Source organism: Cetorhinus maximus, chromosome 20 (genome assembly GCF_964194155.1).
Source record: "Cetorhinus maximus chromosome 20, sCetMax3.hap1.1, whole genome shotgun sequence".
Classification (NCBI taxonomy): domain Eukaryota; kingdom Metazoa; phylum Chordata; class Chondrichthyes; order Lamniformes; family Cetorhinidae; genus Cetorhinus; species Cetorhinus maximus.
In genome coordinates, this window is record NC_135898.1 from 83154175 (window position 1) to 83180309 (window position 26135).

The following is a 26135-nucleotide window of genomic DNA, read 5'->3' on the forward strand; positions in this document are numbered from 1 at the left end:
TCCTTGCCCATATTTGGCCTGATGCCAAGAGACTTCATGGGGTCCAGAGTCGATGCTGAGTCCCAACTGTATACCACTGTGCCTCCACCTCTGCTGGGTCTGTCCTGCTGTGGGCAGAATATACCCAGGGATGGTGATGGTGGTGCCTGGGACATTGTCTGTGTGGTATAATTCCATGAGGATGATTACATCAGGCTGTGAGACAGCTCTCCCAATTTTGGCACTAGCCCCCAGATGTTAGTAAGGGGGACTTTGTAGGGTTGACAGGGCTGGTTTTGCTGTTGTTGTTTCCGGTGCCAAGGTTGATGCCAGGTGGTCCGTCCAGTTTATTCCTTTTTTTTCGACTTTGTAGTGGTTTGTTACAACTGAGTGGCTTTCAGAGGGCACTTACAAGTCAGGTTTCTTTCCTTAAAGTCCACATTAGTGAACCGGATGGGTTTTTACAACCATCGACAATGGTCATCGTTGGACTTTTGATTCCAGATTTTTGTTGAATTCAAACTCCACCATCTGCCATGGTGGGATTCGAACCCGGGTCCCCAGAGCATTACCCTGGGTCTCTGGAATACTAGGCCTGAGCTAGGACGAGCATAGCAACATCTGCAAGTGGCCACTGTCTCTGTAGATTCACCATCTCCAGCCTGATGAAACAGAATGTTGCTGTTATCGTGATGCAGCTGGTGGGAGACATTTTAAGTTTCAGTCCATCTTTGAGGTAACCCTTGGCATCAGCAGGTGTGAAATTCCACAGTGGGGTGCTGCCTGGACATGTCTTAGTTGAAATCCGCATTGGAAACTTCCACAAACTTGACCTACTTGCAGTTGCAGACATGTCTGATGACAACTGGCAGCTATCTTAAATTAGCGCCTTTCTTACCACAATTGAAACTGCGCTTTTTAGAAATTCCATATGTGAGTCCAGCAGGTGAAATTGAAATTTAATGTCTGACATTAACACACCTCTGTGACACTTTCATCTTCCCTCCACTAGGCGTTTGGCTCCAGGTTTCTGCCTGTTTTGTAAAAAAGAACAAAGTTCATCAATTCCAATTTCCCTTTCCTGTATGACTGCCAATCCCCACCCAGGCCAGCTCTGCTCTGAGGAGTGTACCTGGGATTCCCACCTCCCGGTGTTGCCCTAGAGTCTCTAGGAATTAAAAATTAATCTCCTGGACACTGATGCAAATAACCTCAAGAGAGAATAATTCATAGCAGCATAAAAAAAAAAATGGTCTGTTTGTTTAATTTTCTTTGAACACTTCCATTTATTCCCGAAAACAGGGGTGGCAGTGTTGACAAAGGAGAGTGCTGCTGCCCGTGCTGGAGGAAGAGGATGTCGCAAGGGGATGTCTGTGGGTCGAGAATCAGCCTGTTCAGCCACACGAAGATTCACGGTGGAAACTTGCGACCCTGAGTAGGCGTCGCCCTCGGACCGAGGGGCAGCCGTGGCCACGCTGTGATGTGGCTAAGAGACAAACTTCGAGAGGAGTGCAGATCGTTGGAGAAGTGGGGAACAGCGGAAAGGACATGCTGTTTGATACGATCTGCCAGTCTTTGGGGCGGACGGCCTACATACCTAGCATCACACTGGCACTGAAATTCATATACCCACATTACTCATTTGTGTGATAGGCAGAGCGTGTTTTTAGCTTGACGGCAGTTAGTGACGAATACCACTCGTGTTGCTACTGCATAGCAGCATCGTGAAACAGCTAGCTTCACCTGTTGCCTTATGATCGTATGGTTTAAAGTAAGACAGGGAACTGGATGGAAGAGGCCAGTTATCCTGTAGCTTAAAAGGTAAAACATGAACTGGATTAGGAGGATTCAGCTTCTATGGGACATTTATAAAATGAAGACACAATTGAACTGAAATACATGAGCTTTGTTTCTCATTGGTAGGTCCTGCACTACGTTATTCTCCTGTTCATCAGCTATAAGTTTCAGTTTCAATGAAGTTAGTTTGAGAACGTTATAATCCTATACCTTTGCCAGTATCATTATTGATTCTATTCAAACGAACATACAAACAAGGGGCAGGAGCAGACCATTCAGCCCCTCGAACCTGCTTTGCCATTTAATTAGATCATGGCTGATCTGATAATAACCTGAAATCTGCATCCCACCTACCCCCGGTAACCTATCACCCCCATGCTTACCAAGAATCTATCCACTTCTGCCTTAAAAATATTCAAAGATTTTGCTTCCACCACCTTTTCAGGAAGAGAGTTCCAAAGACTCACGACCCCCTGAGTGAAAAAATTTCGCCTCATCTCTGTTTTAAATGGGCGACCCCTTATTTTTAAACAGTGACCCCTAGTTCTAGATTCTCCCACAAGAGGAAACCTCCTCTCCACATCCACCCTGTAAAGAGCCCTCAGGATCTTCTATGTTTCAATCAAATCGTCTCTTACTCTTCTAAGCTCCAGCGGATACAAGCCTATCCTGTCCAACCTTTCCTCATGGGAAGAATTTTCCCCCTGTTGGGGGGGGAAGTGCAGCAGCAGGCGCGGGCGCGCGCGCCTCCGATCGGCGCCCCCTATTGGGGCGCGCTGTCATTTCACTTGACAGCGTGATGTCCGCCAGGAAGCACCATGCGCTCCCTATGTAGGCCGGGGTGGATTCCCTCATCCGGGAGTGCGCTCTTTCGAGCATTGCGCAGGAAAGAGCGCATTGATCTCCCTGAGGCTAAGTGCTACCTCAGGGAGATTGGCTCAGAATTAAAACTTTTAACGTAAATGTTTAAAAAATTTCCCTGACATGTCCCCTCATGTGACACTGTCACATGGGTTGGGCCACGTCCATCACTTAAACTCAAACCTTTAATAAAAATTTTAAAACCCTCATGAAACCTCATCCCACCCCATGGATGAGGTTTCACGCTTCTTCTAATTCCCGCCAGAGCCCCCGGCTTAAGGTTGGACGGGCAAATCCATTAATTAGGTTAATGACTTTTTAAATGGCTTCACCAGGCTGTTGACAGGTCGGCGGGCGCACAGCTGATTCGGCTGCGCCCCCCGCCAACCTGAAAATGGAGGTGACGCAGGGTGATGACGGGAGTTCTGCCTGATGTCATCCCGCGTCATTTTACGAATCGGCAAGAGGGCCCCGCCACCCCCCCCCCCCACTAAAGATCCTGCCCCATAAAACAACCCACCCATTCTCGGTATTGGTCTGATAAACCTTCTCTGAAACCTTATCTGAACCTTCGTAACAGTACAAGTGTTACAGAAAACATTGCAAGGCACTTCACAGGAACATTCTTAATTAAAGAGTGACATCGAAGTACATGGAGATATCAGGACAGGTGACCAAATGCTTGGTCAAAGAGGTAAGCTCTTGATGATCCCAAGTTTATGCAGCTTGGAAAATGGCAAATCGGTCAGGAGAGCATTGGAGTCGTTGACCCTGGATCTTTAGAAAATCATGGTTAAGGATTTGAGTAGCATTTGGGCTGAAGCAAGGGTGGGAACCAATGCTCCCTCTAAGCTGTACAGCCAGCAAGCTGAGAGTTCCCACATATGTTTTGCACACGTTGATTCCTCAAAGTTACCGCAAGTACACAGCCGTGCAAAACATTTTAAAGGAGCCACTCGCTTAAACAAATTACTGCACACTTTGAAAAAGATTAGATATGTGTTGGTGGAGTAAATGAGTAGCCATTGTCCACAAAGGGCCATAGACATCTCTCGCCATTAGAGTTCGGTGACATTATGGAGGTGGTCACCTTGGCTGATTTTGGAGGTCAGCGCAGGGTAAATAGGGGTGCGGCAGTTGTGAACGTTCTGGTCCAGCCTCAGACAGTGACCCTGGAGGTTGCTGCATTAGTGGCCCGGAAAGGGAGCTTGTTGCGGGGACTGAAGACAATTGCTTTGTTGTTCCAATATCGGGGGGAATTTTGTCCCTTTTCTCTCTCACCATCTCTTTGTGTCTCTCTCCCAATAATTGTGTAAATGATTCAGATAGACGGTTTAAGGGACAGGAAATTGTGGTTAGGTAATGTTTTGCAAACTGTAGATTGTTAACTGCGGGTAAGAGAGGATTAATTTGCATTTATATAACGCACTGTCCCAGTTAATGAGTTATCGCTTGAAGTGCAGACAAAGTAGGGAGTTCCAGTTTTCAAGTTTTAGGGACAAGTGAATTAGAGTAAGAGAAAGTGAATTTTCGTCTTTACACAATGCAGAATAAACAAGAAGCAAGAGCTTAAGTTACGACATTTTGAACGTACAAAAGACAAATCGAAGAGCATTAACCACAACAGACTGTGGAGGCTGAAGTAGATACAAAAAAGGTGAACAAAAATGATATCAGAACTGTGACGTTATACTTTAGGAAAGACTGAACAGACTGTGGGCCTTTACTTTTGAAAAGAGAAGGCTGAGGGGTGACCTGATAGAGGTCTTAAAAATTCCCAAGGGATTTGATGGGGTAGACGTAGTGAAGATGTTTCCATTTGTGGGGCATTCATAAAGCAAGGGTCATAAATATAAGCTAACCACTAATAATTTTCAGAAGGAATTCAGGTAAAACCTTTTTAGCCAGAGATTGGTGAGACTGTGGGACTCACAATCCACAAGATATAATTGAGGTGAAGCATTTAAGGGGAAGCTGGCTGAGTAGATGAAGGAGAAAGAAATAGACAGCATGTCACAGGAGTGTTACCAAAGAAAATTTGACTCTGAGCCACATTAGGAGATGTTAGGACTGGTTGGGTGAGGGAAGGGGGGCAGGAGTTTGGGGGTGGAGCACGCACACTGTGGGACACAGAGTGCAATCTCTGCATAAATTAAAGTCTCTCAGTGAGCCCACTGCTTTTATTGGTTAAAAACAGGAGACTGACCTGCCCTGCTGTGCAACTTCAAACCAAGAACTGTGATTGTACTCGAAAGAGTTGCAATCTGTGACTGTTGATATCTCAAAAGAGTTTCATTGACTGCTGCAGGGCAGCTCGGGCCCTTGTGCCTCTGGATTTAAACCACACAGTCATCAGCAGTTAGGGTCATCCTTCAGGTACGTGTTTCAGGAACGGGAAGATTGCCCTGAGGACATAGGAGCAGACCCAGGAACGGGCTTCGGAAAACAGGGACTTATGGTCACCTTCCTCCAGGCCCACCTTCAGTTTGTTTATTTGGCCCATTACCATGGTGAAAATAATGTATTACAGGCCAGTTCGCTCGGCACCAGCCATCAGGAAACTGCAACCCTTCATTAAGGGAATAGTAACAAGGCACTTGGAAAATCATAATATGGTCAGCAGAGTCAACATGTTTTTATGAAAGGGAAAGTGTGTCTGACAAAGGTTGTAACTCACAGGGTAGACAACAAGAAGCAGTGGATGGAGTATATTTGGATATTCAACAGGTATAAATTAAGCTGCACCATGAAAGATTGTTGTACAAATAAGGATTCAAGATGTAGAGAGAAATAATAGCACAGTCAGAGGTTAGGTTAAAGGACAGGAAGGAGAGAGAGTAGGGAGAAACGCAACATTTTCACAAGCAGCCTGTCTGTACAGGAGGGGAGGAAGAGCAATAGTAATAGGGGATTGTATAGTCAGGGGAGCAGATAGGCACTACTGTGGCTGTCAACGTGACTCCAGGATGGTGTGTTGCCTCCCTGGTGCCAGGGTCTGGGATGTCACTGAACGGCTGCAGGGCATCCTGAAGGGAGAGGGTGATAAGGCAGAGGTCATGGTACATGTTGGTACCAATGACATAGGTAGAAAGAGTGATGAGGTCTTGCATCAAGAATTCAGGGAGTTAGGCAGTAGACTGAAAAGCAGGACCTCTCAGGCTGTAATCTCTGGATTACTCCCAGGGCCACGTGATAGCGAGCACAAAAGTAAGAGAATAGCGCAGATAAATACGTGGCTTAAGAGTTGGTGCAGGAGGGAGGGTTTTAGATTCTTGGATCACTGGGACCGTTTCTGGGGAAGGTGGGACCTGTACAAGCGGGACGGTCTACATCTGAATCAGAGTGGGAGTAACATCATTGCTGGTGGGTTTGCTAGTGCTGTTGGGAGGAGTTTAAACTAATTCGACAGGGGGAGGGGACACAGAATGTCAGCAGAATAGGGACACATGATAATACAGTAAAACAATCAAGTCAGAGGCAGTACAGCTGCATTAAGCTTCAGGGGAGTAAGGCAAGGCTGGATGGCCTCTACTTTAATGCCAGGAGTATTACAGGTAAAACAGACGAGTTAAGGGTGAGAATTGACATGTGGAATTGTGATATAGTAGCCATCACTGAGATATGGTTGAGGGAGGGGCAGGATTGGCAGCTCAACATTCCGGATATAGAATCTTCAGGCAAGACAGGGGAGGGAGTAAAAGAGGAGGTGGCATTGCATTATTAGTTAAGGAGTCAGTTACTGCAGTAAGGAGAGATGATATCTTGGAGGGGGCATCGAATGAAGGTTTGTGGGTAGAGCTTAGGAATAAAAAAGGGGCAGCCACAATGTTAGGTGCTTATTATAGACCCCCAGATAGTCAGTGGGAAATTGAGGAGCAAATACGTGCACAATTTGTGGAGGTGTGTAAAAACAATAACAATAGGGTAATTATATTAGGTGATTTCAACTTTCCCAACATTAATTGGCATAAACATAGTGTTAAGGGCTTGGATGGAGTGGATTTCTTGAAATGTGTACAGGAGAACTTTTTAGGTCAATATGTAGAGGGTCCAACAAGGGACGGCGCAGTGCTGGACCTAATTTTGGGGAATGAAGCAGGTCAGATGGCTGAGGTGTTGGTGGGGGAGCATTTTAGTGATAGCGACCACAACATGGTACAATTTAAGCTTGTTATGGACAAAGAAATAGACAAGTTGCAAAAAAATGTTTTGGATTGGGGGAGAGCGGATTTTAGTAAAATAAGACAGGATCTGGCCAAGGTAGACTGGGAACAGCTACTTGTGGGGAAATCTACAGAGGAGCAGTGGGGGGCGTTCAAAAAGGAAATGGGGAGGGTACAGGCTCAACATGTTCCCTCTAGGGTGATAGGAAGGAGTAACAAGCCCAGAGAACCATGGATGACCAGAGATATTCAGGATACGATGAGAAGGAAAAGAGAGGCTTTTAGCGGGCACAAGAGGAGCAAATCAGCAGAGGCATTAGTGGAGTACAGAAAGTGCAGGGTGGAGCTTAAGAAAGCAATTAGGAGAGCAAAGAGGGGATATGAGAAAGCTCTGGCTGGGAAAAGTAGGGAAAACCCCAAGATATTCTCTAAGTATAACAAAGGGAAGAGGATAACCAGGGAAAGAGTAGGGCCCATTAGGGATCAAGGGGGCAATCTATGGGTGGAGCCAGAGGACATCGGTAGAGTGTTGAACGAATACTTCACATCCATCTTCACCCAAGAGAATGAGGATGAAGATATGGAACTCAGGGAGAGAGACTGCAAGGTTCTTGAGCAAGTTGATATAGGGAGTGACAAGGTATTGGAGGTGTTTCAGGCTTAAAAGTGGACAAATCTCCAGGTCCGGATGATTTGTGTCCCAGACTGCTGAGGGAGGCAAGGGAGGAGATCACAGGGGCTCTGACCCAAATTTTTCATTCCTCTCTGGCCACGGGGGTGGTGCCAGAGGTCTGGAGATCAGCTAATGTTGCTCCGCTGTTTAAGAAGGGTTGTGGAGATAAGCCAGGGAACTACAAACCAGTGAGTCTCACATCAGTGGTAGGGAAACTATTGGAGAAATTTCTGAAGGAGAGTATCTATCTCCACTTGGAGAGGCAAGGTTTGATCAGGGATAGTCAGCATGGCTTTGTCAGAGGGAGGTCATGCCTAACAAATTTGATTGAATTTTTTGAGAAGGTGACCAGGTGTGTAGATGAGGGTAGTGTAGTTGATGTAGTTTATATGGATTTCAGCAAAGCCTTTGACAAGGTCCCACATGGGAGACTTATAAAGAAGGCAAATGCACATGGGATATAAGGTAATTTGATAAGGTGGATTCCAAATTGGCTGAGTTGTAGGAGACCATGGGTTATGACAGAAGGATGCTTTAGTGACTGGAAGCCAGTGTCCAGTGGCGTACCACAGGGATCTGTGCTGGGTCCCCTATTATTTGTCATTTATATAAACGACATAGGTAACTATGTGGGGGGGCTAGGATTAGTAAGTTTGCGGATGACACAAAGATTGGCCGGGTGGTTAACAGTGAGGTTGAGTGTCTTGGGCTACAGGAAGATATAGACAAGATGGTCAAATGGGCAGATAAGTGGCAGATGGAATTTAACCCTGAAAAGTGCAAGGTGATACACTTTGGAAGGGATAATTTGTTAAGGAAGTATTCAATGAACGGCATGACACTAGTAAGTTCTGAGGAACAAAGGGACTTTGGCGTATGTGCCCATAGATCTCTGAAGGCGGAAGGGCATGTTAGTGGGATGGTGAAAATGGCATTTGGGACACTTGCCTTTATCAATTGAGGCATAGATTACAAAAGTAGGGAGGCGATGTTGGAGTTGTATAGAACCTTGGTGAGGCCACAGCTGGAGTACTGTATGCAGTTCTGGTCACCACATTATAGGAAGGATGTGATTGCACTGGAGGGGGTGCAGAGGAAATTCACCAGGATGTTGCCTGGGATGAAACATTTAAGTTATGAAGAGAGGTTGGATAGACTTGGGTTGTTTTCGTTGGAGCAGAGAAGACTGAAGGGCGATCTGATCGAGGCATACAAGATTATGAGGGGCATGGACAGGGTGGATAGGGAGCAGCTGTTCCCCTTAGTTGAAGGGTCAGTCACGAGGGGACACAAGTTCAAGGTGAGGGACAGGAGGTTTAGAGGGTGGTGATGGTCTGGAATGCACTGCCTGGGAGGGTGGTGGAGGTGGGTTGCCTCACATCTTTTAAAAAGTACCTGGATGAGCACTTGGCACATCATAACATTCAAGGCTATGGGCCAAGTGGTGGTAAACGGGATTAGGTAGGTAGGTCAGGTATTTCTCACGTGTTGCTGCAGTCTCGATGGGCCGAATGGCCTCTTCTGCACTGTGAGATTCTGTGATTTTCAATTTGGCAGGCTGTAATGAGCGGAGTGCTGCAAGGGTAAGTACTGGGGCCTTAGCTATTTACAATCTATATTAATGACTTAGATGAAGGGACTGAGTTTAATGTATCCAAATTTGCTGACAATGCAAAGCTAGGTGGGAAAGTAAGCTGTGAGGAGGATACAAAGGGCTCCATTTTAATCCTGAGCAAATGGATGTGTTCCAGTTTATTCAGATAAAGTTGGGCTCAAAGAGCCTGCAAAGAGATATAGACAAGTTAGGGATAGAGTACAAGGTGGGGAAATATGAGGTTATTCACCTTGATAGGAAGAATAGAAGAACAGAATAGTTTTTAAATGGTGAGAAACTTTTAAATGTTGGTATCCAGAGATAACTAAATGTCCTTGTACATGAATCACAGAAAGTTAACATGCAGGTACGGCAAGTAATTAGGAGGACAAATGGTGTGTTAGCCTTTATTGCAAGGGGGATGGAGTACAAGAACAAGGAGGTCTCGCTGCAATTGTGTAGGACTTTGGAAAGACCACACCTGGAGGCCTGTGTACAGTTTTGGTCTCCGTACCTAAGGAAGGATATACTTGCTCTGGAGGATCACTAGGCTGGTTCCTGGGATCAGAGGCTTGTCCTATGAGGAGGGATTGAGTGAGTTGGGCTATACTCTCTGGAGTTTCGAAGAATGAAAGGTGATCTCATTGAAACAAGTAAGGGACCTGAAATTGCTTGGTTGGAGGAAGGGAGTGAGATTTGGGTTTCAGCCAGGGAGGTGGGGCCAGAATTTGAGCTGGGAGGCAGGTCCACTGGGTTCCCACTCCAGTTCCCCAGCGTCCACAGATCCCAACAGGTGGAAATCAGTACATGGTTGCGGGATAGGGTAGGGTGATGGGGGGATTTGGCATCCTTCTGCAGACTTGGAGGGCATATCTGTGGTAGCTCCTGGGCTGTCTCAAGAAATCTTTAGAAAGAGTTATTATTCATTCTGGGGATGTGGGTATCAATCAGAGAGCAATCAGATTTATTCCCAATCTGTAGTTGACCTGAGAAGATGGGGTTCGGTTTTAATACAACTGAGCGACTTTGCCAGCCACTTCAGAGGTCAGTTAAGAGTCAGCCCTGTTGGTATGGGACTGAAACATAGAAACATGGGCCTGAATTTTACCTTTGGCGAGTGTGCGTGATCGGTGGGGCCTGGGAGCGGTCGAGGAATGGACCTCCGACCACGATTGGACCCCCCCCACCACGATTTCATGCTGCCTGGCCAATTAACGGCCGACCAGCATGAAACACGCGCTGAAAAGCTCAGCTCTGCTGGGGTGGGGGCGGGAAGAGGGCGGGCGATGGGGTTTCCATGGGTGCAGGTGAGCGCTGCCAGAGAGCTCCCTTAAGGCAGGCAGCTGATTGAGTCCGGCGCACGTCCGCGCGCAGGACATCAAATTCAGCCCATAGAAAATAGGAGCAGCAGTAGGCCATTCGGCCCTTCGAGTCTGCTCTGCCATTCAATATGATCATGGCTGATCCTCTATCTCAACGCCGTACTCCTGCACTCTCCTCCATATCCCCGATGCCTTTAGAATCTAGAAATCTGTTTCCTTCTTAAATATATTCAGTGACTTGGCCTCCACATCCCTCTGTGGTACAGAATTCCACAGGTTCACCACCCTCTGAGTGAAGAAGTTTCTCCTCATCTCAGTCCTAAACGGTCTACCCCATATCCTGAGATTGTGACCCCTTGTTCTAGGCCCCCCCCGCCGGATGAAACATCATCCCTGTATCCTGTATATCCATTCCTGTCGGAATTTTATATGTTTCAATGAGATCCCCTCTCATTCTTCTAAACTCCAGTGAATACAGGCCTAGTCGACCCAATCTCTACTCAAATGACAATTCTGCCATCCCAGGAATCAGTCTGATGAACCTTCGCTGCACTCCCTCTATGGCAAGTGTATCCTTTCATAGTTAAGGAGACCTGTACACAATACTCCAGGTGTGGTCTCACCAAGACCCTGTACAGCTGCAGTAAGACATCCTTGCTCCTGTACTCATGTCCTCTCACAATGAAGGCTGACACACCATTTGCCTTCTTAACTGCTTGCTGCACCTGCGTGCTTGCTTTCAGTGATTGGTTACAAGGACACCCAGGTCCCTTTGTACTTCAACATTTCCCAATCTATCACCATTTAAATAATACTCTGCAATTCTGCTTTTCCTACCAAAGTGGATAACTTCACACTTATCCACGTTATACTGCATCTGCCATGTATTTGCCCACTCACTCAACCTGTCTAAATCTCTTTGAAGCCTCTTAACATTCTCACCACTCACATTCTCAACAAGTTTTGTGTCATCAGCAAACTGGGAAAGATTACATTTGGTTCCCTCATCCAAATCATTGATATATATTGTGAATAGCTGGGGTCCAAGCACTGATCCCTGCAGTACCCCACTAGTCTAAAAAGTACCCATTTATTCATACTCTGTCTGCTAACCAATTCTCAATGCGTGCCAATATATTACCCCCAATTCACATACAAGCCAGACCAGCTAAAAAAAAGGGCGATTTTCATCGCTGAAAGACATTGGTTGGAATCGCTCGGTCCCGTTGGCTGTGGGCATCAAGACAGACGTGAGCGGACAATATGGTCAGACCGCCAAAAATCGGTTTCATACCGTCGTGAAAGTAGTTTGCAATCTTCCACTCCACCCATCAATGACAGCCACGTTTCCCACCTCGCATGTCGGGAATCTAATTTCAATACTTTTAGCATCTCATTATAAGCCCTACTTGGCGGAATCATCCACCCGCGCTGGATCATCCAGGCATGTCGGCGTGTGTTTCACAACTGTACATAAGCGACATGCTCCTGACAGCTCGCAGTTGGTTCGAGGCTTCGAGGTTTGTTTGTCTATTTTGCTTTGGGCAGCACCTCCAGTCATCAGCGCCAGGCTTCGCAGGCAGCAGCACATCACTTTGAGGGGGGCTCATGGGCAGGTCTCTACCTACCGGGCCAGCCATAAGGCGGGGGTGGCTTTTCAATGTCTGCAGGGCCAGGGCTCGCTTGGAGAAAGGGGGAAAAGTGGCCTCAGGCAAGGGAAGAGGCTGCAGGGTGAGGGCTGTACTGGGGAAGGGGGGTACCCCAGTGTGTGTGTGTGGGGACACATGTTGATCTGTGCAAGTGGCCTCAAGAGGGTGAGGGCTGAGGAGGCAGTCTCCAGAGGAGATGAGGCCAGATGGAGATGTGAGGGTGTGTGTGAGAGAGTGAGTGGTGATGTCCCTTGAGCTGGCAGTGAGTGAGATGCCAGTGAATGTGTGATGGGTGTTATGGCAGACAGATGGTAAATGCCAAGCTGCCCTAATCCCAGAGGGTAACCTGAAGCAGCTGCCACAATTATTTGCAATTTGTACTTATTTCGAGATGTGGGCTTTAAATTCAGTAAAAAGAAGGCCATCAAGTCTTATAGGTTTCTAACAAAACTAAATTAAACCTTTAATAATAGAAGAAATGATTTTAAGCACATACATAGATCTACAAATTACTACTATGATAACTTCAAAATCCCCTCATTAATCTAAACCCCAGTTACACCTCTGTTACAGCAACAGTGAAACACATAGATTTTAAAAGACCCAGGCAAAGTAACACACGATACCCTGAACAGTCAAATTCAAAATGAGTTTTTCTCAGCTTCAGTTCCTTGTAGACAGCAGCTTGAGGCTTAGACACAGGAGGCTTTTCACACTTATGTTAAACCTTAGTATTCCCTCCCTTACACACAACCTTTGCTCCTTTATACAAATTTGAGGGCAAATTCCCATTGTTTCACTACGTCTTTGGACTTTTACCTCTCTAATAATAAAAGTCCATCAAAGGACGAATTTTACCAGTAATCATTGGGAAAAATAAACACACTGTTTCTTAACTTCTCCTGGCTAGGTGTATCATTTCACTTCCTCTTTTGAATTCAAGCTAGTCTGGTTTATTTTAAAATATAAATGTTCTCTTTACACCTTATATTCTAAAACCTCCCCCAAGTTTGCCCACTTAACATTTCAAACCTGCCTTATCTTCTGATACATCAAAGCGTTCAGACCAGCTGCCTTTAATTCAATTAAGTCACACACACACACACACATAGACACAGATCCCACTATTACTCTACTTTACAATAAATTCCAATAACATTATGAAAATTATTATATCTTCCTGACATGGGCCTGTGAGTGTGTGAGTTTAGAGTGATGAAATCGTTGCCTTACCCTGGCTGCATGGATAAGATCATTCATCCTTTTTCTGCACTGGATGGCGAACCTCTTCTGTGCAGCGTTGGCACTGACCACCTCTGCCACCGCCTCCCAAGCCGGAGTGGTGAGATTGCTGGACCTCCTGCGGCCAGAGCGGGGGTGGAGGACATCACGGTGGGCCTCCAAAAGGCACTCCAGGGACAGGTCACTGAACTCTTCTTGGCTTTCAGGGCCATGTCTTCACTGGAGCGGTCCTGGGCTGCAGACATTGAGAACTGTGTGCGCGGCTGTAGTTTAGATATGGCGCCTGGAGTGAGGGAACGGTGAGGTAACGGAGTGGTAGGCGATTCAGAGGTGAGAAGGTGTGTTTCCCGTGGCTGCATAATTAATGAGGCAGGAAGTGGACAATATGGTGCGAAAACTAGCCATGGCGGCCAGCGGGTATAACACCTTTTTTCATGCCGCTACCACCACTTAGTGCAATCTTGGGATGATTCTGCACCAGTTGGGTTTTTGTGACAATCCAACAGATCCTGACCATTTTTACCGAGACCAACTTTTTATTTCAAACTGAATTCAAACTGTCCTTGGAGGGATTTAAATTCACTTTTTCTGGATTTTTTTGTCCGAGGATTCTGGATTATAGTTCACGAACAGAACCATTACACTGTCGTACCTCGCAGAGCGCTTAAAGGCTCTGGTTCCCTTTAATGGTCTTGGCCCATGTACCCAAAATATGAAAATGACCCCATCTCCAGGATTTTGGACAGGGTCAATGTTCTGAACAACCAGTGGCCAGAGCTCCTGTTTCCCCCTCCATTTCCTGTGGCGGAGTGGGCACTCACTAATGCCAAGCCCGTTTTTTTTCTTCCTTTATCTGCCGATTTGCTTTCTCCTGCGACCCCCCCTCCCCCATTTCTGCAGGTGTTGGCTTGGTGCTGGCTCTGGTTCTTGCTCACAATGTTGACCCCTCTAAACCCCGAGCTACTTTACTGGGTCAGGACTCATGAGGTAAGCGGCATGCACTCCTCATACACGGTCAGAGCCCAGTGGTGAAGGGGCGGAGAATTCTGGCGGTGCGGAGAAGGGAAGAGGACATTTGCTCTTTGAGGCTTTCGCCGAATCCCTGGCCTGATAAAGGTTTAGTGGTTGGGAATGGAGATCGGGCCCACCTTCCCACCAGCAGGCAAGGGCGGGGTAGCCAGCAGGGGCAGGAGGGGAAAATTGAGGTGGTGGTTGGTGGCAGCAGTCGGGCCTTTCTTACTTTGCTTGCCACTATCCCGACTGATTTCAGGGAGGAACGGGGGCTGGTGAGGAACTGAGAAAGAAAATCCAGGCCCCTCCCACCTCAAATATCTGTTAAGAACTATGTTGAGAAGGGGCCTGTGTTGTTGACACTTCCCAGCAGATACCTGGGTGTGCCCAGTGCTGACACTGAACTGCTGTCAGGCTTTGAAAGAAAGGAACATTTAATTACACATCATCAGTGAAAGGAGGGTGGCAGTCTGGCAAGCGTTATTTGTATGTAAATTTCAGTGAAGGAAATAAATCCTCGAACGTCATTGCTTTGCTTGATAGGAGCTAACAAGATTCAGTTAAAGTTTAACCAAGTACTTCCTTTCAGTTTATGAGTGTGCATGTATAGTTCCAGCTCCTTCCACATTCTAGACCTCTATTTCCAGGTAAGATAGTTTACAGGGCATTAAATGCTTATTCACCTCGCTTATTGTAAATGATATCTGTTAAATATCAATTTGTACACGAGAATGCACACATGTGCAGGGTGAAATCCTGTGCAGGTTTATTTTTCTTCTTTCTTTCTGCAATTTTCTTCTGAAAGCACCCAAACTTTACTGTGCGTCCAAAGCCTCGCTGTGTCGCCCAGGTAACCAAGTGTCATGTAGGAGAACAAGGCTTTCCCCTTTCCTCAGTAGATGCCGCTTGTAGCCCTGGTGCCCCCATCCTCACTGTAGGTCACTTTACTCAGGCTTAAAACCAGGCCTTCCTGCTTTCAATGGCACCTGGTCACATTACGGGTTGCATTTATCCACGGAATCATCAGGCTGGGGGAAGAAGCTCTTATTAATTTAAAATAAGACAGACACATGCCACGTCTTTAATTACTCATTGCATTAATCAGGTTAGGAAATCCATAAAAATGCAAACAAAGCACTGATGCTAATGTCTAGCGGAATGGAATTGAAAAGCGATGGAGTTAATGTTAAACTTGTACGAATCTTGGCTACAACATATTGGAATGCTGAGAACAGTTCTGGTTTCCATATTGTGAAAAAGGTAAAGAGGCACTGGAGAAGGTGGAAAATATTTAATAGAATTATGGCAATACTCAGGGATTCTGAGGAAAGATTGAACGGGCTTTGGAACGTTTCACCAGAATGTATAATCTGATGGAGATCTTTAAGGTTATGAAAGGGTGTTATAAACTTCAGGGTACGATCATTCGAACAAGGAGCAAGAGTAGGCCATTCAGCTCCTCGGGCCTGCTCCATAATTTAATGAGATCATGGCTGATCTGATAGGAACGTGAAATCTGCATCCCACCTACCCCCGGTAACCTATCACCCCCTTGCTTACCAAGAACCTATCCACCTCTGCCTTAAAAATATGCAAAGATTCTGCTTCCACTACCTTTTCAGCAGAGAGTTCCAAAGACCATCTAAGTTAAAAAATTTCTCTTCATCTCTGTTTTAAACGAGTGACCCCTTATTTTTAAACAGTGACCCCCTAGTTCTAGATTCTCCCACAAGAGGAAACATCCTCTCCACATCCACCCTGTCAAATCCCCTCAGGATCTTATATGTTTCAATCAAGTCACCTCTTGCTCTTCTAAACTCCAGTGGATACAAGCCTAGCCTGTCCAACCTTTCCTCATAAGACAACCCATCCATTCCAGGTATTAGTCTGGTGAACTTTCTCTGAACTGCTTCCAACGCATTTACATCCTTCCTTAAATAAGGTGACCCATACTTTACACAGTGCTCCAGATGTGGTCTCACTAGTGCTCTGTATAACTGAAGCATAACCTCCCTACTTTTGTTTTCAATTCCTCTCGCAATAAATGATAACATTCTATTAGCTTTCCTAATTACTTGCTGCACCTGCATACCAGCCTTTTGTGATTCATGTCCTGTAAACTCTTGGGCCATAAATATAACAGTCGCTAATAAAATAAATAGGGAATTCAGGAGAATCATCTTTAACTAGCAAGTCATTAGAATTTTTAAAATTCATTCATGGGATGTGGGCATAGCTGGTTAGGCCAGCATTTATTGTCCATCCCTAATTGCCCATCAGAAGGCGGTGGCGAGCTGCATTCTTGAACCGCTGCAGTCCATGTGGTGTGGGTAAACCCACAGTGCTGATAGGAAGGGAGTTCCAGGATTTTGACCCAGCAACAGTGAAGGAACGACAATATATTTCCAAGTCAGGATGGTGAATGGCTTGGAGGGGAACTTCCAGGTGGTGGTGTTCCCATGCATCTGCTGCCCTTGTCCTTCTAGGTGGTAGAGGTTGTGGTGTTTGGAAGGGGCTGCCTAGCGAGCCTTGGTGAATTGCTGCAGTGCATCTTGTAGAATGGGGAACTCACCACCCAGCTCAGAATCAAGTGCTGAATTTAAGCCAGGACTGCCGTCTGGATTGTTAAACTATGAAGAGTTGATTGACCTCTCTGTGGGGGAGTGTCTTGGCAATTTACATCTCTAATTGGTGTGAAAGTGATCAAGTAGTCCAAAGTGTGGGGAAGTGCATCTACAAACTCATACTGGCACACCTTTTAACTGTTGTCCCAAACTTGTTGCTATCTCTCCTTCTAAATAATTTAACAATTAATTTTTTTCTTGCTTTTATATTCTCTTAAATTTTGAAAGTTGAGGGACAATCTAATTAAGATGTATTGAAATGATTAAGGAATTTGATAGAGCAGATACAGGGGAACAATTTTCTCTGTTGGTGGAGGGATCCAAAAAAAGGCAGCATAATCTTAAATTTGGATCGAAGCCATTTAGGAGTGAAATCAGGAAGCACTTTCACACAAAGGTTATTGAAAATCTGGAACCCTCTTCCCCAAAATTTGTGCATGTTGGGGGTCAATTGAAATTTTCCATAATGAGATCCATTGTTTTTTTTTGGGCAAGGGCACTGAGGAATTTGGAGGAAGGGTAGGGAAATTAAGTTGATGTATAGATCATCCATGATCTAACTGGCAGAACAGGCTAGAGATCCTGAATGGTGCCCTTCTCTACACCCGCTTTCCTTATTCCCTGATCACTATTTCCTATCACGGTCCCTGCATTGAGGACAAGGGGGTGTAGTTGGGAAGTTTCAATGGTTTTCTCTCACAGAGTCCACAGGTTCCAGAGAACTCAGGTACAAGGTAGCAGCACAGCCAACATTTGACAAACATGACCTTCAACAATAGAGAACATACTTAACATTGCAGTGAAGTGTCAGTCCGGAATATGTGCTCAGGTCACAGGCACTTAGGGTCAGATTTTTCATGGAGTCAGGAATGCTCCGTGGATCTTTAAAAATGGAGGACTAACCAGCTGAGGATGTCCCGTCCTCATATTCAATGGATTCAGTTTTTGCTGGTAGGGGTAAGGGGGTGGGGTGTGATTCACACAGGAGGGTAACCAAATTCAGCAGGGCCATTTGAACTCAGTGCTGGGTTCAAACTGACCCCATTTTGGCTGCTGCAAAGGCTTTAACCTGCAGTGTGGGCGTTACAAATTGATTGATAAAAAACAAACCTCTGCTGGACGACTTTGATTGACAAGCCATCTGCTGCTAATTAGGAAAAGAACTGTAGCACATGGTCATGCAGTTTCAATAAAGCTCTTTGTCAACATTTCCCAAAGGGCTATAATTAAGTCATTATGAATGCTTGGCTGAGTTATAAAGGCCATGGGATTCTGAGTTCACTGTTTGAGCCCATTAAAGGATTAGCTTTCTATGATAAGGGGTCTGAATTGAAGTTTGTTTTTCTAGAGATTAACCACTTGAGGAGATTTGAAATCGTTGAATGGCTTTATGAGTGAGAGGTTTTCTCACTATAAAGTGTGCAGGAATGAGAACAATATTAGATGTTTAGAAGTTTACTTTTTTTCATCCCCACATGGGTTCTGAGGACTACCCGCGGTGGATACTGGGTGATTGGCTATGGAGGTTGCATGGAGGGCATCAGGGGCCATGGGGTGGGGGCGGAATGGGGGGGATGGGGGGCATAAGTTGTCATTGAATTGTCATGGAGGGTATGAGGGGTAGCATGGAAGTGTGAGAAGTGAGGGCCAGAGAGTCTGATACCCCCCACACATGAAAATCACACAATTTGAGGTACATTTTACCAAGTGGGGGGGCGGGGGTGGGTGCGGGGTTAGTGGGGGCGGTTTGGAGAGTCAGGAAATTTCCCATCTTGGTAGCGAAAATCCAGCCTTTATAGACTAATTGAGCAGCTTAAAAAGAAATCAAAGATGGGAATATTTGTTAGCTAGAACAATGGCCAGTCAGGGATGTAGTCTGTCTTTTAAATTCATTCTTGGAGTGCCAATGTCACTAACAAAGCTATACCCATCTGTCCCTGAGAAGATAGTGATGTGCTTTCTTCTTGTTTAGGGGCAGTTCAGAATCCATAGCACGGTGTGGGACTGGAGTCACATAAAAGACATGTAATGATGGCAACTTTATGACTTGAACCATTTGGGTTTTTAATGGTATTCTCCTTTTGCTGGTGCCAGTTTTTATGATTAGGTTTTTTTTTAAAACTGAGTTTTAATTCTCAAACTGCCTTGGTGGGATTTGAACTTGTGCTCTCGAGATTATCAGTCTAGTAACAGGAGCACTTGTCTTGGGGGTGGGGAGCAAGCTGGTTAAAATGGATATATCGATTGTTATTATCTCAGTTAAAGTGGTGCATTCAGTTGTAGTGTGGTAGAACACTATGAAAGTGGCTGTTTCAGTACTGTGTGAGAATGTTTTGTCAGTATTGTGTGGTGTTCTGGTCACTTGATCACAGGAAGGATATTATCACCCTTGGGAGGATATGCAATTGAGCAACACTGATGACACAGAATTTTCAAAACTTAAGTTATGAGGAAAGGTAACTGAATTTGATTTGCTTCCTGTTGGGAACAAGGAAAGTTTATTAAAGCTTTCCAGAGCCTGAAAAGTGACTGAATCACCTTTCCTGACTGTGCAAGGGGACAAGCCAGTTTGCGATAAGCACAATAAAACTCTTTGTAAAGAGAACATTGTGTCTTCAAACTCTATGATATCAGGGAGGGCTTTTAATTTTTCACCCTAAGTTTAATCATTTACCCAAGAATCGAATAGTACAAGAGACTGCTGTGAGTAAAAATTAATCTGTGTGCTGCTTTTCACATTACTTCATGTAACCTGGCGCTCGCCCTTGTTTAACAAGAACCTTCCTTTCTAACTGGTGAACAAGCCTGCTGGTTTGAAAAGCTGCAGAATTGTGAAGAAGTTAGATCAAAGGAGGGCAGCAGAGCAGAAACTGAAAGAAAAGAAAATCAGAGAAGATTGGGATTGAGTGCAAGGAAGAAAATGAGTAACCAAGTTCAGATAATGCAATGAAGCTGGAAACTGAGAGAACAGGTAAGTCCCCAGACTGTCAAGTGGAATTATTTCATTCTAATAAATGTTGTTACTGTTCCTTATATGTGTATGTATTCAGCTAGGTCAGAAATAATGATATAAATGGGCATTTTAACCCCACCCTTCCCAGAAGGTGTGTTGTGGTGGAGGGGGAGGAGGGGTAATGAGATGATAGAAGCAGGAATAAAAACAAAAAACTGCGGATGCTGGAAATCCAAAACAAAAACAGAATTACCTGGAAAAACTCATCAGGTCTGGCAGCATCGGCGGAGAAGAATAAAGCTGATGTTTCGAGTCCCAGGGTCATGAGGACTCGAAACGTCAACTTTATTCTTCTCCGCCGATGCTGCCAGACCTGCTGAATTTTTCCAGGTAATTCTGTTTTTGTGTTAGAAGCAGGAGTTTGGAATGAGAGGGCTGATGTGATGATGGGGTTGGAATCTCACTGGAACAGGAGGAGGCCATTCAGCCCCTAAAGCCTGTCCTGCCATTCAGTGAGATCATTTAGCTGATCTGTATGTTAAATCCATCTTAGTTTCCCAGTTCTATATCACTTCATGCCCTCGTCTGGAAAAAAATTACAATTTAAAATTATTAATTGAACTACCATCTACTGATCTTTGTGGGAGAGACTCCTTCACTTCTTCCAGGAAGTTCCTGCAGAGTTGACTCCCGTAGATGAATAGTTGGTTTTAAGGTTCCAGTGGGACTGAATCCGGTAAAGAGGGAGAGAGATCAGGATACCTGCAAAACAACGATTTGCAGAGGTACTGTGTGTGGCTGTTACCTCTGAGTCAAACTTCCAGCACTTGTTCTTTCAGAACACCCACCAATAGACAGACACTGGGGCAGCTTTTCAGTTCACTTTTAACCCCTTCTTTGTATATTCCAAGTGGGAAGCGAATTCACAAATCTATCTGGGCATTGCTCACAGGATTTCTTGATGAGATGATGCTTATCTCCCATTATGCCCCATTGTCTCCACCCGAGGGAGCAATTCGTTTCTGGATGTCTTTAGAAGTACCTTGTCCGGGAACAGGGTGGGGTTCCATTACCTCTTAGAGAGTCACCCTGGAGCATTCCAGCCAATGGCTTGTGTGCATTTTTAAAAACTCAGGTCTTATTTTTAAAGTCTTATATTTCCTGATGCAATTCGGTGTTCTTCCTTCATTATCATGACAGGTCACAGGCTTGTTGCTTCCCCCAGCATTTCTTTACTAACCCTACCATTCCTGCAGGCACTCAGTAACTGGAGCTGTATTTAACCTCCCCTGACTCTATAAGGCCACCGGTCAATGTTTCCTGTGGTGTATTGCCTGAATTATCAACACCCAAGGTCAGAGACTAATTGTAAGGGATATTTCAATAGATTTTCCATTGGTCACAACACCGCAGTTCCCCAGCTTTGGCCCTCGGGAGAGCCGACAGGACTAAAGCTGTAAAAAAATTACATTCTTGGTATGCAGGCATTTGTGGCAAAGTCTGGCATTTTGTTAGTGGTCCTGAGAAGATAGTGATGGGCCTTCCTTTTGGTTTGATATGACTGAGGGATTTGCTAGGCTACTTCAGCAGACACTGAATGGCTCACATATATTCCAGATTGGGTAAGGACAGCATACTTCCTTCCCTAAAAGGATATCGGTGAATCAGTAGCCTGACTGGTTAATATGTTACAAAAACAAAAATAGCTGGAAAAACTCAGCAGGTCTGACAGCATCTGCAGAGAGGAACACAGTTAACGTTTCGAGTCCATATGACCCTTCATCAGAACTGCTTCAGTTTCAGTTCATTCAGTTCTGTTGAAGAGTCATACGGACTCGAAACGTTAACTGTGTTCCTCTCCTCAGATGCTGTCAGACCTGCTGAGTTTTTCCAGCTATTTTTGTTTTTGTTTCAGATTTCCAGCATCCGGAGTATTTTGCTTTTATCTTAGTGGTTAATATGCTACTTTTACTACTACCAATTTTAAAAAGAATTTGAACTGAATTCAATTTCTCAAACTACCTTAATAAGATTTGAACTCACATCCCTCCTGAGTGTGCACTATTCAGTAACATTTATTCATTTATTTTCTTAGCACAAGGGTACATCAACAAAATACCCTCTCTGTATTCCGATCTGCAAACCAAGGCTTCACACGTTGAGAAGGGGCACCTCCACGTCTGAGAACAAGAGTCTGGTTGTAAATTAAACGTGGTCAAAGAGGGAAAAGGAGGATTTGAACCACGTCACTACCACATTCCTTCTCTGTGTCTGTCATGGCTTTGCACTGGCACGTCGCCCACTCCAGGCTGGGATTATTTGTCTTTGCAACACTCACCTGCTTTCAGCTGTCTGCAACCTTACAAAGCTGTGGTGGGAAGCAGAATAATTTCAGTAGCATCCCTGAAGCTCAGTACAGCAGCAACCCCGGCCCAACTTCTGGGGTGATATTGGTTCTTTACCACATGGTGCACAACTTTCTTGACGTGGTCCAACCAAATCCCTTCCCAACAGGTGAGAGTCTTCCTTTTATATTGACAAGAGTACTGGGCAACAGGTCCATGCAACAAAGGAGGGCTATAAGAACCAGGATTGTTAGCACCAAATTTTTAAGAAGAGATATTCCCACCAACAGCCCTTTTAAGAACATAAGAACTTTCGAAATAGAATCTGGTGTAGGCCTTTCGATCCCTCGAGCCTGCTCCTCATTCAATAAGACCATGGCTCATCTTCAACCTCAATTCTAATTCTCTGCCCAATCCCATATCCCTAGATTCCTTTAGAGTCCAAAATTCTGTCAATCTCTGTCTTAAATGTACATGACAACCAAGCATCCACCTCTGGGGTAGAGGATGCCAAAGATGCACAACCTTCCACATGAAGGAACTTCCCCTTAGCTCAGCCCTAAATGCTCGATCACTTATTATGGGACTGTGCCATCCAGCTCTAGGCTCTACAGCCAGGGTAAACAGCCTCTCGGCATCTAGAGGGGGAATTAGCGGAGAGGTAGCTCAAAAATGTTTTATAGATGCTCATTATTGAAACGGCCAAGCTTTCTTAAAGAGTTCCCACCCCAGCTTTACAAGCAATAGGCCAAATATACTGTCATTTGACTGGACCAATAACTCCAGCCTGTTTGCATTCCCCTTAGTATCCATGCTTAATAAATGTATTTGGATGTGCACTTGCGATGCCATGGCATACAAGACTATGGTCCTGGTGCTGGAAAATGGGATTAGAATAGTTAGGTACTTGTTCGGCTGGCGCAGACTCAATAGACCAAAGGGCCTTTTTCTGTGCTGTAGATCTCTATGATTCTATGACTCTAAAAGTCTATTAATCTCAGTTTTTAAATTTTCAGTTGAACCCCAGCCTCAACAGCTTTTTGGGGGAGAGAGTTCCAGATTTCCATTTCCCTTTGTGTGAAAAGTGCTTCCAGACATCACCCCTGAATGGCCTGGTGCTCATTGTAATGTTCTGTCTCCTTTGCTCTGGACTCCCCCCTATCCACAACCAGAGGAAATAGCTTCTCTCCATCGACCCTGTCAACTCCTTTAATTATCTTAAACACTTCACCATTAGATCACCATTTAATCTTCTCGGTTCAAGTGAGTGCAAGCCAAGTCTATACAACCTTTCTTCATAATTTAATCCTTTTAAAATTTTTAGCCCCATCATTTCTGACTGAGGAATAGTCAGAACACTTGCCTGTTTATCCTAACTTGCATCAACTTCCCTTCCCCTATCACACTCCCACTGTGCTCATGGCCTACATTAACTTTCAGTTCAGCAAAGCCTTAATTTTAAAATTCTCACCTTTGATCTTAAATCCCTTAATGTCCCCATCCTTCCCTATCCCTGTAACATCCTCCAACCCTCCGAGGTCTCAACCCAGATTTTAATCTCTCCACCACTGGTGGCTATGCTTTCAGTTTATGAGACTCTAAGCTCTGTAATTCTCTCCCTGAACCTCTGCCCAACTCCCTCTCCACTAGCTTTTAAGATGCTCCTTAAAACCTACCATTTTGACCAAGCTTTTGGTCACCTGTCCTCATATCTCTTTTCTGGTTTGGTGTCGAATGATGATAACAAGCCTGTGACCTTGGAACGTTTTACGGCAATAAAGAGCCAAATATATGCAAGTTGTTGTTGTGATCAATGAGATAGGCTGCCTTTGGGAACCATTTGATGAATGGAGTTCTGGGAGTGATCTTTCTAGACTCTCTTGGGTTTTTACAATGTGCTTAAATAGTATAGAGGAAGGTCTTATGATAAAAATGAACATTTGGTGATAACACCAAGCTAGGTCGTATGTAGAAGAGTTTGATTGGATATGGATAAATAACATTGATGGGTAAAGGAATGGTTAATAAATTTTAATGTGGATAAATGTGAGGTGATATACAATTGAAGTGGCAGCAGGAAATTCAGAGGGATCCATTAGCACATCATTACCTCAGTCTAACATTACAGACAAAACTCCTTTGCATAGATAGTACCTTATCACACCGTCTGCTGCTAACACAAGATGGCGGCGCAAGATGGCCGCTGATACCGTCTGCCCATGCATACTTAACCACGCAAATGCAGAGACGTCATTGTGAGCACCTGCAGCCTTTTACAGTTGGTTGCTATTTAATAGTAACGTTTCTTAAATAGCTGCGCTCGGTGCTGGCTGCTTTAGAAATTGAAGTTCCAGCAGCGGTTTCAATTCCCCCCCTGGCCCGCCATGATTTCCTTTGCTTCACCAGTGTATGTGGCAGCAGTGGCGAAGAAACCAGTTTCTGCTTAGTTTTGGTCATATATTGTGGAGCTTGCTTACTTTATGATGTTTGGACCTACCCATTTTCTTCTTAGTAACTTTGAGTTGCACACTGATAATTACGGCCAGGATTGTAGACACCCTCCAATGACTGACAATGTGCTGCCGCATAGAGAGTCACTTGTTCTCATTAGGATTGCCGCGAGTTGTAATTTTGCTTAAGAAACATGAGAAACTAAATGGAGAGGATGAATATCACACTGAGGTTGGGGGAATGATTAGAGATCTGATCTCTACCACGCGCAGTGATGTCATGGAGTAAAATGGTGCAGCACCCGCGTTGGCAGCAAACGCAGCCATCTTATCATAGCCACCAGCCACAAAGCGAAGCATTGCAATACCAACTGCAACTGGAAATTGTGGGGACCCACTCAACAGAAACTGGGCAATTTTAATGGCTCTGTTATTATCCACGCTCCCGTTTCTGAAATGCTGCCCCACATGTGATCACTCTTTGAGTGAAAGACCTCCTCATATCCACCCTAAATTTCCCTTTTACAAATAGTTTGAGCCTGGTCTCCATTGGGTTACTTTCGCAGTTTAGTTTGAAATTGTTTCCCAGATATTCGTCTCTATATACCTCAGCACAGTCATGGCTGCCCCAGTACAGCTACAACACTGGTATCTACCTGACAATGAGGAAGGTTGCCCAGGTATGTCCTGTCCATAAAAGGCAGGGCAAATCCAATCCAACGAGTTACCATCCTGTCAGTCTACTCTCAACCACCAGCAAAGTGATGGAAGTTGTCAATTACACAGCAATGACTGATGCTCAGTTTGGGTTCCGCCACAGACACTCAGCTCCAGACCCCATTACAGTTTTCCCCGAAAATGGGGTAAAGAGCTGAACTCCAGAGACAAGGCCTGAGCCTTTGTCCTTGGCATCAAGGTAGCATTTGACCGAATGTGGCAACAAGAAGCTGCATGGAGATCAGGTGAAAACTCTCTAGAGCTTGGAGTCATACCTGGCACAGCGGAAAATGGTTGTGTTGTTTGGAGCCCTGGAAATCCTACCCCTTTTAATGGCTAGGATTTTGTCACTTCATTTGTGCAAAATGACCTTTATTCCTCAATTCATACCTGTGACAAACAGCAAGAACACCAATCTCCTACTGAACTTGGTTGATAAGGAAGTGAATGAGAGTGCTGGGCATGTTATGTCCAAGGTGCCTGTGTAATCAGTGAAATTTGTTTACTCAGTGCTACATACAATAAACATTTCATTCATCAGATAATGCCTTGAGTAGAATTGGCTTTTGTGCTGGCAAAATAGAATTCCAGTAGCTAGGCTACATCTTACACACATCATCATCATTAGCCTTGTTCTGTAAGTTAGTTGCCTGATGGTTTCTCCACATTGTCCTTGGCCCATACAAGCACAAGCACTAGTAATCTGTAGAACAAGATAAAAGCTGTGGAAGAGTCATGCGGACTCGAAACGTTAA

General features: G+C 45.0%; 1 protein-coding gene across 10 annotated transcripts in view; it reads left to right on the forward strand.

Annotated features, from left to right (window-relative positions):
- The first annotated feature begins 3209 nt into the window (after positions 1 to 3209).
- Positions 3210 to 26135, forward strand: part of prom2 (prominin 2) — a 119454-nt gene continuing 96528 nt past the window's right edge. For 7 of the 10 annotated variants that reach the window (XM_078565030.1, XM_078565036.1, XM_078565034.1 and 4 more), the window contains exons 1-3: positions 3210 to 3331; positions 19693 to 19886; positions 21964 to 22382. In XM_078565030.1, the coding sequence (XP_078421156.1) occupies positions 22145 to 22382 (238 nt within the window). In that variant the 5' untranslated portion in view covers positions 3210 to 3331; positions 19693 to 19886; positions 21964 to 22144. The remainder of the gene's footprint in view (positions 3332 to 19692; positions 19887 to 21963; positions 22383 to 26135) is intronic. The other 3 variants (XM_078565037.1, XM_078565038.1, XM_078565039.1) reach the window with 3 other exon arrangements.